Here is a 14,354-nt window from a genome sequence, read left to right as displayed (position 1 = left end):
GATTGACTGTCATCCCCTGAATCTCTGTTGCATTGAGTGAACATATCTTGCGTATGTTTAATGTTTAACGGGTTTGATATAAATATATATTAATATCATATTTTTTGCTTAAACTGAAAAGCGAGTGTGAGGATCAAGTGATGTTTACTAATGATTTCATCCTGCCTAATTATTATTTGTATAAAGCAGAATTAGAAAAAGTCAAAATACAAAGATCAATCGTCTCTCGGTTACCGAAGGGCAGGACCATTCATCTCTGAAAGGCCGAATCGAGTGCCACGGGCAGGCCGGGAGTATGCCAGAACGTTTACGTAGCGTCTCGTTCCCTTCAGTACGAAGGTTACATACGTAACCGAGAGACGTTCCCTCTCAGGGAACTGGAGCTGCGTAAAGACGCTGTGGGAACCCTACACCCACTCACCATATGAGCAAGTGACCGTGGTGTGAAGTTTTTAGACGCACACTCAGACGAGCACCTGTGCTCCAGGTGTAGCGTTAAGGCCAAGGTGGTAAAACCTCACGAACGTGTGGGGAGAGGACCAGCCTGCCGCCATGCAAACGTCGTGTAGCGATACTCTTCCCGACAACAGGGCTTTAGAAGCCGCCATACCCCTAGTAGAATGGGCCCGGACAGCCAAGGTGCGGGCTGGCCGGCCGATTCATAAGCAAGTGTGATGGCCTCAACCACCCACTTGCGCATCCTCTGCTTAGTTACCGGGCCACCAGTGTTGGGAGGCCCGAAACACAAAAACAGCTGTTCGGAGAGGCTACACAGGGAGGTCCTGCGGACGTACAGGTCTAGGGTTCTGAATGGACAGAGGAGGTTGAGCTTCGCCTGGTCCGACGCTTTTTCTTCACAGGAACGAGGGAGGACAGAAAGCCTGCAGCACCATAGGCCCGACCGTAGCGGACGGGACCTTAGGAATATAGTCAGGGGAAGGTAGAAAAAACGCCTTCACCATACCGGGTGCAAATTCCAAGCACGATGGGGCCCACCGGGAGGGCTTGCACATCTCCAACTCTCTTGAGGGAAGAAATAGCGAGCAGGAAGAGGGTCTTGAGAGCCACATACTTCACTGCAACCTCCACCGAGGTGAGGGTAAACAATGGACCCCAACACCTGAGACAGCAGGTCCACCCTGATGGGGGTCTCCAACGGAGGACCTGCGAGGAGCGACAAAAGGTCCGTGAACCATACTAGGGCCGGCCAGGGCGGGGCTACAACCACCGTCCTGACGGACCTTCTCCAGAATCCCCGGGAGGAGAGCAACCGGAGATAAAGACGTACAGACATGACCTCGGCCATGCCTGCACCTGCACTGCATCCTGCCCAGGGGAGAAATCACAGAGGACAATGAGTGGTCTCTCCGAAGGCAAACAGGTCTACCTCGGTAAGACCGCCTTTCCACAGGAGCTCCACTACCTCGGAGTGGGGTCCAGTCCCCGGGCCTCGGCCCCTGTGATTTGATCTGTGCCGCGATCTGTTTGAGAGTGAGCATCTTGAAGCTCTAGCGGCTGTAGTAGCCCAACTCTGTGTCTGGAGGGAGAACTCGTTCTGAGGCTCCCATCCACAGCAGGGTCTGTACTTCTCGCTCCAATATCCGAGCCTGCTGGGGTCTACCAAAGTGGGTAGTACCCCGCAAAATCGAGGCGGCCACCACCTGAACTGGGTGGCGTAGCCTTCGTCGATTGTGCGCAGGACCCATTGAGATACTCGCCACTCTCCCAAAAAGTTTCTCAGGAAGCCGCGGAGCGTGCCTCCGACGCCAAAAACGAGCGCCTGGATCCCGCGGTGAAGGGCCGGGAAAAGGCCTCAGCCGTCCCGGAATCCTCCGCGAGATCCATTTGTGATCCCCATGAAGACATCCGGTGCTCTGCCTCGGCACGAGCTGGACCGTAGCTGCGGGGAGCACGCCTCATCGAGCTGTCCTCAGTGAAGAGAGCTCGACGGGAGATGCGAGATTGCCACGACAGGTGCTCACAATTCGCCCAGCTAGCCCACTCAAGGGCTAGCTGGGCATGCTCCATGCCTAAGCAGACAACACACAGGTCGTGTGAGTCTCTGCCCGTAATAAAATGGGTGCAAGGGGGAACACACTGGACAAACCGCTCAGCCATTACTAGGTGGGAAAACTTCACTACCGCACTAGATGAAGGCACAGAGATGAATGTTCCTGCCTTTCGGGTCCCTTTATAGCGCCCTGGTCCCGGCGTCCCCCGCCTACGACGTACCAGCTCGCCATTGGTTAGATTTCACACGTGCTTCATGACGCGGTCACACAGAGGTGTTCCCACAGCGTCTTTACGCAGCTCAAGTTCCCTGAGAGGGAACTCCCATTCAAACATTTTCCACTTATTACAAAACTCAGAGGTATATTCTTCTAAAAGGTAAAATATTTTGATTAAAATAAAACTAATTTGGAGTAGGAGGAAGACATAAACCAAATACTTGGATTGTGGGATATTTGGAAACCTGAATTTCAGTTAAACAGGATAAGTGTGTAAAATGTATTTTATAAAATGCTAATATACTCTTCTATCTAATAGAGACAACTTTTGGTCAAACAACAATCCATGACTAAATGATATTAACCTCACAAGACCTCTTTAATACAAATATTATTTACTATCTAACAAAATCTTAATTTGTAGTGAAGTAAGACCTCTTCCTTTGGCTGCTGGAGAAGCCTCCAGTCCCATCCAGATACAAGTCATTTACAATCAGTGCTGCTCGAGTTTGCAATGATCTTGTCTAATGAAATAAGAATGTGTTCGCTCAATTTAAGGACCTCCAGGTGTCAAAGAATGGAACACACTGCAGGCCAAAGTAAGTGGAAGCCGAGATGATGTGGAGGTGAGCATGAATAAGGAAAATCTGGTCAAAATAAAAGAAAATAACTAAATGTTGTAACTGCGTCAGTGAACACAGCCGTGCTTTTGGAAGATGTCTGGTTCAAATGCAAGCATGGGAAGTGCAGAAATATAAAATACTTAACCAAGTGTCTTATGCAGAAGCAGCGAAAAAAGTGAAGGAAAATGATGAAGTCACATCCAGGGAAACCCAGAGAAATGATAGAAGTAAATCTGGGATTAGACAACCACTTTTGGACCTTCCCCTTTTCGTATATGAGAGTCAAATGGAATTACATTCATGCATACAAGAGATTAATTAGGATAATATAATTGTAGATGAAATCTTTTTTGTGGCCTTCATTTGCAAAACTATGAATTTGGCAATTCAACAAAAGATAGAAAGTGACAGAATAAACACATTTGAAGAGGCAGCCAAAAGGATACTGTGGATTAAAGAATTTAAGGCCTATCTGATTCATGAAATGTTGAACCCTCCTAACTATGATGGACAGGCTCAGGATGATAAACGTCATAATGGGGATGCATGTCCTACAATGGAATGCCAGAAGTCTAATAACATAAAGGCAAGAAAGTTTTAGCTGATCTGAAAGTCAAACTAAATGTTTTTCACATTCAAGAAACTTGGTTAAAACCTCAATTAAACTTTGTCATTACATAATTACATAGATACACAAAAAGAGAGAAATCCATCAATATATATTGTAGAGGGAAGTGTTTCTTTATTCAATTCAATTCATTTTATTTTGCATAGCCCAAAATCGCAAATTACAAATTTGCCTCAGAGGGCTTTACAGTCACATGTACACATGCAAGATCCTCTGTCCCGAAACCCTCACTTCGGCACAGGACAAACTCCCCAAAATATGAAAAAACCCTTGAATGGGGAAAAAAGGGAAGAAACCTTAGGGAGAACGTCAGAGGAGGGATCCCTCTCCCGGGATGGACAGACTGCAATGGATGTCATGTGTACAGAATCAACAATGTAAAAGATGTACAATACATTCAATTTCTCAAACAGAAATTAAAGTAATTGCAAGTAGCAGAACAAGTGTACGGCAGGACCACTGCAGGGACAACCACCATCAGATAGAACCACCATCCACAGAGGCTTCTGTGGGGAGGGAGAGCAGAAAGATGTTGGTTTATGATTACAGTAATATGAATCATATTTGAAGTAATGATGATGGCAGCAGCAGGTGTCAGCAGAGCCATGCCAGGAGTCAGAACCGGGGTCCGCACGAAACTATGATCCACGGAGACCTGCTAGGCGAGAAAGCACAAAGAACTCCCGGAAAGAAGCTTAATTAGTGATGTACATTAATAAAACATTATTCTCCAACATATACTCATTATGATCATTTCTAGGAAACTGTGTAAGTAAGGATACAGCTATATTTATATATCCAGGTACATGAGTTACAGTTCGACAGAGGGAGAGGAGAAGCTAGAAAGAGGCCCACAGACAGATATAGTAAGACGCCAAGCAGGTTGAACAGATACGGAGAGTTTGAGACAAAAGTCTCATGGGTGTGTATGTAGGAGCTAGGAGAAAGAATGAAGGGGGGCAGCGAGATAGTCAATCAACCAGAATGACCATGCCAGACTAGCATCAACACACCAGATAGGTGAGGCTACTAAAGGACGAGGGGAGGATAGTGGGACACAACAGGAGGAGAGTTACGCAGTTAGGATAGAGGGGGAGTGTTGAGCTCAATGCGGATGGTCAAAGAAATGCATGAAATAATGTGCTGTATTATCGCCTCGTTAGGGTCTTTCTGGAAAGAGCTCGGATTATGCAAGTGTATGTTGCTTTGATAAATCTCAGTGAATTGAATTGAATCTGAATCTCAGTGTGTTACAGAATGACCCTGAGAGGATGTGTGTGTCCTCAATAGTTAAGTCAATAGTTAAAACTGCAAATAATTCATCCAAAGCAATATACATATTCATTAGGCATTAGGCATACAGCTAAAGATCACCGTGCACTTTGCAGATTTTTCAGGCAGAATTGGTGACATGAAGTTACAGTAGCAGTCAGTCATAGACCAGTATGTGCATGTCTGTGTGTTCGTGTATTGGGGAGATGTTTGTTAGACGGTGCAATATGTTTACAATCTTTGATCTTATCTGGTAAGTTGTTCCACAACTTCACCCCACAGACCGATATGCACCTGCTTTTGAGTGTAGAGTGCATCTTTGGTTGCCTCAGTTTCAGTCTCCCTCTTGAATTATAGTCACCTAGTCTCTCGCTAAACAATCTTTGAATGTTTCCTGAAAGGAGGCTGTTTCTTGCTTTATATACAATCTGTAACGTTTTAAATCCATAAACTTTAATATTTTTAATTTCAGAAATAATGTGTTTGTGTGTTCATAGTACCCCATATTATTAACTATCCTTATTGCTTTTTTAAAAATTGTGCATATTGCCTGTAGGGTGCTTTTGTAGGTATTACCTCACACTTCCACACCGTAACTCAAATAGGGGGAAAACAGTGTACAGTACAGTGTCTGCAGTGATTTTATATTCAATAAATGTCTGACTTTGACTAGTATCCCTAAACATCGTGCCAATTTTGAGTGTACACGAGTGACCTGTTGCCTCCAACTGAGCTTGTGGTCTATCATTACACCTAGAAAGCAGCATTCAAACACCCTTTCGATTTTTATATTATTGATCTTTAGTTCAATGTGTGTGTTTGCTTGTTTGTTACTTTTGCCAAAGACCATGAATTTAGTTTTCTTTACATTGAGTGATAATCTATTCATATCATATCAGGGTTTTTTCACCTTCTTTGAAAATCGGAATTACCTTGGCAGTTTTCATTTTTTTTGGAAAGGAGCCCGTTTGAAGTGAAACATTACAGATATGTGCTAAGGGATCTGCTATATTAATAATAACTTCTTTTACTATTGTCATATCAATTCCATTCCAGTCTCTTGATATTTTATTTTTAAACTTATTAACTATAGCAATAATTTCATTTTTATCTGTGTCCTTCAGAAAAATAGTATCTGGGTTCCTCTAACCCAAATAATGTGGTACACGTCCCCCTTGCGGAAGGTTTATCTGTTCTGCTAGTTTAGGGCCCAACAAAGAATTTATTGAAGCCTTCTACCATCTCCTTTTTTTCATTAATAATCTTATCATTATCTAGAAATTACCCTAACCCTAACCCCCTAACCCTAACCCTTGTCACTGGGTCGATTTATTTCTTATAATTGAATTTAAGATCTTCCATGTTTCCTTTATATTATTTTTATCTAGTAGTACAATAATAATCTTTTTTACAATTTCGCATAATATCAGTTAATTTATTTTTATATCTCTTATACTTCCTTTCTTTCTCCTTATTTCTATTCTTGACAGAGAATAGTTACCTTTTGCTCAGTGTTTGTAGCCATACTCTCCATCACCTCCTTGAACTTTTCTATGCTATTGTTGGGAGCCCGGTATGCACAGCTGACAATGATGTTCTTCCTTTTCCCCATATCAATTTCAATAGTAATACATTCACATATATCATCAATTGCAGCCGTCATACTTTCAACAATCTTTTACTTAAGTCTTCTATGAACATAAAGTGCAACTCCCCTCACCTTTTGTTGCCTCTGTTCACATAATTCAGATTATAACCATCCAACTCAAAATCCACCCCTTTCTCCAGACTAATCCAGGTCTCCCGGATGGTGATTATGCTGAACGGTGAGGGGAACTGGTCTAAGAAGTTTTTAATCTTGTAAAAATGAGCGTAAAGGCATCTACTATTGAAGTGTATGATCTTTATATTTTGTTCTGACCCAAACTTTTCGTTGAACTGAACCTTCATATCAATGAATATATGTAACTATATCGTAACTTTTAAAAGTTTTTTCGCCACGCCCCCTAACCCTCTATTGACCAGCTGCCACGGATCGGACTGTATTTATATTGAATATTTTCTGATTGGTTTTACTATGAGTTTAAAACAGTGATGAAGCGGATTAAACTGCACTCTCCTGTGACCATGCAAGAATACATATTTAGAAAGGGCTTATGGCTAAACCGGACACCAAAGTAAGAAGCGGAACCTTAATGTGACTAAAGTCTGCAGTCGGAACTTTATAGTGTGACACTCATGCGTTGCTCGGTCTTGTGTCAGTGCAGGTAATTATTTCCTCGGTAACCAAGCAACAATGTCTTCAGTGGAGAATTTGAGAGAGTTTGTCAACGAGCGACTATCTGCTGCTGCTGAGGAAATATTCGGAGTTTTTAAAAGAACCGTCGTCGAGTATCAGGAAGAGATCGACCGGCAGCGCAGACTGTTGGATGTTTTTTGGAAACCCGAAGTAAGGTTACACAGGATAGGTGAGTACAACTTTGTTAGAAAAATCTTCTCTAAAGCAATAATAAAGACACATTATTTAGGTTTTTTGAACCAACGTGTCTTTTTTAATTCAACTTACAAATAAACAGTAGGACACGTGGTGCTTATGGTCATCGTTGTATTTATGCGCTCAAACGTTTGTCTTGTATTTCTTTTGTCCCTCCAGAGCTCCCACAGTCACGTGTCTGTAAGGAGGAGGAGGAGGAGGAGAAGGAGGAGAAGGAGGAGGTTCTCTCTGACCAGCAGCTCTGTCTCCAGGAGAGGAAGCCCAGTGTGGACCAAGAGGACCCAGATCCTCCACAGATTAAAGAGGAACAGGAGGAACTCTGCAGCAGTCCAGAGGGAGAGCAGCTTGCACCAAAGCAGGAGGCCTTTACGTTGACTCCTACTTGTGAGGAAAGGGGACACGGTGATGATCAACTTTTGGACTTGTGTACTGATGAAACTGAGAGTGTGATACAGGAAACATCTTATAGCAACATTTCAGTTGAAAGCACCACTGTAGTTGAACTAAACAACGACCACCATTTTCTCCCTCACAACTCTCATAAATCAGCATTTGAGACTCTTACAAGAGTCCATAGTGATGAGAAACCTTTTTCGTGCAAAACATGTGGAAAAGGATTCAAATATAGTAGCAACTTAAAAGCCCACATGAGAGTTCACACTGGGGAAAGGCCATATTCCTGCATCACCTGTGGGAAAACATTCATTGAGGCATCACATTTGAAGACACATTTAAGAGTTCATACTGGGGAAAGGCCATATTCCTGCATCACCTGTGGGAAAACATTCACTAACAAATCACATTTAAGGTCACATATAAGAATTCATACTGGGGAGAAGCCATTTTCCTGCATCACCTGTGGGAAAACATTCTCTAAGACATCAACTTTGAAGACTCATACACGAATCCATACTGGGGAGAAGCCATATTCCTGCAGCATCTGTGGGAAAACATTCACTGATACATCAAATTTAAATCGTCATATAAGAATCCATGTTCAGGAGAAGCCGTTTTCTTGCATCACCTGCGGGAAAACATTCTCTCGGACCTCACATTTGAAGGATCATACAAGAATCCATACTGGGGAGAAGCCATATTCCTGCATCACCTGCAGGAAAACATTCACTGACAAATCACATTTGTCGTCATATAAGAATACACAGTGGGGAAAGAAGTTCTCCTGACTCAATTGTCCACATGAGAAGAAATCACAAAGGTGAAACATCATAGATGCAACTCTGGTGAGAAAATAGTCTGAGCAATTTTTCCGATTAAAAAGACTACGTCAGACAAGGTAAAGAAAGGAACGAAATCCCCTTTACGATGTCGGATTCGTGAAGATGGACTATCATGTTTCCTTTACCTTAATGAAGATTGATGTTGCTAATTTTATCCAAAAATGCTCGCTTCTGTAAGGATGTGCAAATAAGACAGTGCTCTTCATTAAAAGCCATTAACCTGGTGTCCTTGCACTTATTGAACTGTTCCGCCGAGAGCGGTGTAGCCTCCCGTGACGTCACAATATACATATATATATTTGGCCAACAAGTTCATTAATTATCACTACTATTATTAATTATAATGATAATATTGTCTCTTGTTAAAAAAATAGTTTGGCACGTTGATGTTTCATCTTTCATTAACTTTTTAGCCGGTTGAAAAGACGTTGAAATATATATTGCGAGGTAAACACGCATAAGAGTGCAAGTTCAGAAACTTTGAATAATTTTACATTGTGCTTACCAGATGTAACTCAAGCAGTGTTATTCACTTAAATGCACATGCAGACTGAACTATGCTGATAAGATCTCCGATGTTTCTGTACAACAAACATTGTACTAAATGTAAAACATAGTGTAGTATCATTTTAGTTCTTTCATGGCCATTAGGCAAAGTGTTGGAAAATAAACCTGGTGAAAGAGTTCTGGGGTTTTCAGATACCAAGAAGTGTGACACTGTACAGTTGCATTTAAAACCTCAATCAAAGAGTTAATTTAACTCTACCAAGTGTCGCAAATGAATCTGATCTTGACACTGGATAATGACTCCAGCTCTGTCGTACAAATGACTAAGAGTTGAATCAACTTTTTGCAGTGTGACTTCAACACTTTTGCCTGACACCGGAAAATTAACTCTAGGATTTTATATATATATATTATATATATATATTAGGGCCGGGACTCGATTAGAAATATTAATCTAATTAATTAGAGGTTTTGTAACTAATCGGAATTAATCGCATTTTAAATTGCATAAATATTTGACCTGAGAACAGTGAGAAGTAATTTTTTTCACATGGAATTTTATGAATTTTTATTTTTGTTCAATTAATTCCAGCAGACAAGTGTAGCAATAGCATAATTAGAAATATAGTACTTTCAGAAATTCAGGTAGCCTATAGGTAAGTAGACCTTCTGTAAACTATGTTTTTTTAAACACTACTTCAAGGAAAGTAGAGGACGCAGAGCAAGATTTGCCGATCTTGTTAATTTTATTGACCATCAAGCAAAGATTGCTATGGACCCACTGTTTGGAAACTTCCAAGACAGACTCTCATCTATGATAGGCAAAAGCAAAGAAAAGGATAAATTCTTCAAAAGTAGGAAGCAGCTTCACAACAAATGTGTCGGTGGAAAGAAAAAGGCCCGATGCGGCAGCAAGACAGGCCGACCCGGTTGGGGCAGCAGATACTTTCGAGTCACCATGTCTTTTCTGTCAAAAAGATCACATATTGGAGTCTTGATTCAAAGTTAAAGAGCTAGCGCAGAAGGATTGTATAGAATTCCTGAAAAACAAAAGAATGTGCTTTGGCTGCTTAACACAAGGTCATCTGAGCCGAACATGCAAGAAGAGAGAAACAGAAACACCCAGACATTCTTCACATAGCGAAGGAAACTACTAATAGTATGTTGCCTACAGTAGAGAGAACGGACAGCAATTCAAATGAAGAGGTCGCCAGAGCTCAGAAGTCTGTTAAACAATAAATAGTTGGGTATGCTGGGACAGAGAACACTGAGTGTATGCTATCAATTGTGCCAGTAAAAGTCAGATCCCGTAAAGGGGGAAGGTGTATAGAGACATGCGCGTTTATAGATCCTGGAAGTACCGCCACGTTCTGTACAGACGAGCTGCAAAAGAGACTAAACATTAGAGGAAAAAAACCTCAAATCTTGTTGAGCACTATAGCTCAGGATAAACCTGGTGAACAGCAACTACTCGAGAGTCACATGCTCTCAGAACTGGAAGTGTGTGGCCTTGAAGACACAAGGTATGTCCAGCTACCAAAAGTCTTCACACACAACAGTATCCCTGTTCAAAAGATAAATATTCCAGTTCAACAACATCTGCGAAAGTGGCCGTATTTGCAGGAAGTAACCTTACCACACATTGATGCTGACGTAGGCCTTCTCATTGAAGCTAATAACCCAAAAGCCATAGAACCATGGCATAAATCCAATAGTCAGGATGATGGGCCCTACGCTGTGAAGACTGTCCTGGGCTTGATGGTGTGTGGACCTGTAAAGGACAAGCCTACTGATTCCAAAGTGGAGTCAGCTCATTACAGCGTCAACTGAATTTCAGTGGTACAAATAGAACAACTAATGGTTCAGCAGTACAACACTGACTTTCCAGAACGTCGCTGTGATGACAAGGAAGAGATGTCGCAGGAGGACAAGCAGTTTATGATGTCTGTGTAAAGTATTACAAAGTTTGTGGATGGTGCATAGGACTTCCATTGAAATATGAAGCAGCCAAGATGCCAAGCAACCGCTGCATGGCAGTACAGCAAGCTGCTAGCCTGAAGAGAAAACTGGAAAAGAACAATGTTTTCCTGGAAGATTACAAAGATTTCATGAAAAGCATACTGGAGAAAGGCTACGCTGATGAAGTTCCTGAAAAGCAGATTGACCGTGATGATTACAGGGTCTGGTACGTTGCTTACCATGGGGTGTAACACACAAAGAAAAAGAAAATTAGTGTTGTCTTTGACTGCACTGCCTCTTTTCAGGATGTGTCATTGAATGGACAGTTATTGCAGGGACCTGACCTCACTCATTGTTGCCATGCAAACTTTGATCCACCTGATGGACAAGAGAAAAGAATTACAGCGCGCCATCAGTCAAGTTGACCAGGATCCAGCAAGACTAAAATTACTTATGCAGCAACGAATGAAAAAGGTCAAATCTGACATTAAAAGGAAAACACTGAACTGGGAACAGTTGATGGCTGCAGAAACTGAAATCATTCGACACAGTCAAAAGCAAGTGAAGACCCTCTATCTAGTGGTTCTGTCAAAAGAAGTAGTTGGCTATACAAGCTTGCCCCTACTTTGCAAGATGGCGTCTTAAGAGTTTGAGGATGGCTGAATAAATCCACCATGACAGACAGTGAGAAACACCCAGCAATTCTGTCAAAAGCTTCCAGAAGTGCCAACCTCCTCTTGCTCGATCTTCATGAAAAGATTGGACATTGTGGGCGCAACTATATGTTGTCTCGGCTAAGGGAAAAGTTTTGGATTCCGCTAGTCACCTCTGCCAAAAGGAAGCTTATCTCAAGATGCGTAGTCTGCCGGAGGCTTGAAGGCAGAGTGGGAGAGCAAAAAATGGCCAACCTACCAGTAGATCGTGTAACACCAGATCAGCCACCATTTACCAACGTAGGCGTCAACTATTTTGGTATCTATGAAGCTAGATGGGGCTGGAGTAACATCAAAAGCTATGGTGTAATCTTCACCTGTCTCGCCATTCGCGCAGTGCATAGAAATCGCAGACCGTTTTGCCACCAGTTATTGCATCAATGCCTTATGTTGTTTTGTAAGCAGAAAAGGCCAGGTTTCCATCATGCGCTCTGACATTGGTACACATTTTGTTGGAGCAGAAAAAGAGATGCAAGAGGCCATTGAGAACCTGAACCAGTTACATCAATCATTGATCTTTGACCTAGGGTGCTCTGGTACCACGAACACTTATGAACATCCTTATGTTTGAACATGGTGTTTGTTATGGACAATTCGTGACTGGCATATATTGGTATTTATAAACTTCGACTTAAAGTTGTGTTTGTTTCCGTATATTTGTTGACTCTTGACTGTTGCTGAGGTGAAATGCATTCTGGGATATTTGGCTCTCACTCGGGCTACGACTGATGACAATTCACGAGTCCACGAGAACAAAAGACCATGCAAGAACGCATATTGAGAAAGGGCCTACCACAGTAAGAAGCGGAACCGTAATGTGACTGAGGTCTGCAGTCGGAACATTATAGTGTGACACTCTTCCGTTGCTCGGTCTTGTTTCAGTGCAGGTAATTATTTCCTCGGTAACCAAGCAACAATGTCTTCAGTGGAGAATTTAAGAGAGTTTGTCAACGAGCGAATATCTGCTGCTGCTGAGGAAATATTCGGAGTTTTTAAAAGAACCGTCGTCGAGTATCAGGAAGAGATCGACCGGCAGCGCAGACTGTTGGATGTTTTTTGGAAACCCGAAGTAAAGCTACACAGGATAGGTGAGTACAACTTTGTTAGAAACATCTTCTCTAAAGCAATAATGAAGACACATTTTTTAGGTTTTTCGAACCAACGTGACTTTTTTAATTCAACTTAAAAATAAACCGTAGGACACGTGATGCTTATGGTCATCGTTGTATTTATGCGCTCAAACGTTTGTCTTGTATTTTTTTTGTCCCTCCAGAGCTCCCACAGTCACGTGTTTGTAAGGAGGAGGAGGAGGCTCCCTCTGACCAGGAGCTTTGTCTCCAGGAGAGGAAGCCCAGTGTGGACCAAGAGGACCCATATCCTCCACAGATTAAAGAGGAACAGGAGGAACTCTGCAGCAGTCCAGAGGGAGAGCAGCTTGAACCGAAGCAGGAGGCCTTTACATTGACTCCTACTTGTGAGGAAAGAGGACACGGTGAAGATCAACTTTTGGACTCGTGTACTGATGAAACTAAGAGTGTGGTACAGGAAACCTCTCATAGCAACATTTCAGTTGAAAGCACCACTGTAGTTGAACTAAACATTGACCACCAGCTTCTCCCTCACAACTCTCATGAATCAGCATTTGAGACTCATACAAGAGTCCATAGTGATGAGAAACCTTTTTCTTGCAAAACATGTGGAAAAGGATTCAAATATAGTAGCAGCTTAAAAGTCCACATGACAGTTCACACTGGGTAAAGGCCATATTCCTGCATCACCTGTTGGAAAACATTCACTGAGGCATCACATTTGAATTCACATTTAGGGAATCCATACTGGGGAGAAGCCATATTCCCGTAAAATATGTGAAAGAAGTTTCAGACCTTCTAGTGACTTAATTGTCCACATGAGAAGAACCCACAAAGGTGAAATGTCATAGATGCAACTCCTGTGAGGAAATAGTCTGAGCAATTTTTCAGAATAAAAAGGAGTTGATGCTTTTTATAAGAAGGGAACACAAATGCTCCATTTGAGAGAAAAGTCTTTTCAGCAATCTCTTCTTCTGGCAGACAGACAGACAGTCAGACAGAGGCGACCTTGGTGCATGGAGTAGAGATGCTGCGCTGGGACCCGCAAGGTTGTTAGTTCGAACCCTCCCAACTCCATTTCCTGTCAAAGTGTCCCTGAGGAGGACACCCAACTGCTCATTGAGGACCCTTACTGCAGCACACTACTCCCACTGTGTGAGATGGGTTAAATATGCAATAAAAATTGCTTTAGATAAAACCTTCAGGTAAATGACATGTAATATAATTTAATGTCATTAAGATTTACTGTCATCCCCTGAATCTCTGTTGCATTGAGTGAACATATCTTGCGTATGTTTAATGTTTAACGGGTTTGATATAAATATATATTAATATATATGTTTTGTTTAAACTGAAAAGCGAGTGTGAGGATCAAGTGATGTTTACTAAAGACTTCATCCTGCCTAATTATTTTTTGTATAAAGCAGATTTAGAAAAAGTCAAAATACAAAGATCAATCGTCTCTCGGTTACGTATGTAACCTTCGTTCCCTGAAGGGAACGAGACGCTGTGTAAAGACGCTGTGGGAACGCCTCTGCGTGACCGCGTCATGAAGCACTTGTGAAATCTAACCAATGGCGAGCTGGTTCGTCATAGTTGGGGAC

At 42.2% G+C, this 14,354-nt stretch overlaps 1 protein-coding gene across 1 annotated transcript; it reads left to right on the top strand.

The window, feature by feature from the left end:
* The first annotated feature begins 6,907 nt into the window (after positions 1–6,907).
* On the top strand, positions 6,908–8,894 carry LOC134107157 (gastrula zinc finger protein XlCGF7.1-like). The gene is made up of 3 exons (XM_062558640.1): positions 6,908–6,928; positions 7,014–7,018; positions 7,520–8,894. The coding sequence occupies exons 1-3, from the start codon at positions 6,908–6,910 to the stop codon at positions 8,427–8,429; spliced, it is 936 nt and encodes a 311-aa protein (XP_062414624.1). The 3' UTR covers positions 8,430–8,894.
* Positions 8,895–14,354: the final 5,460 nt, after the last annotated feature.

Source organism: Pungitius pungitius, chromosome 17, assembly GCF_949316345.1.
Source record: "Pungitius pungitius chromosome 17, fPunPun2.1, whole genome shotgun sequence".
In the NCBI taxonomy this organism is placed as follows: domain Eukaryota; kingdom Metazoa; phylum Chordata; class Actinopteri; order Perciformes; family Gasterosteidae; genus Pungitius; species Pungitius pungitius.
This window is presented reverse-complemented; position numbering and strand designations above follow the sequence as displayed.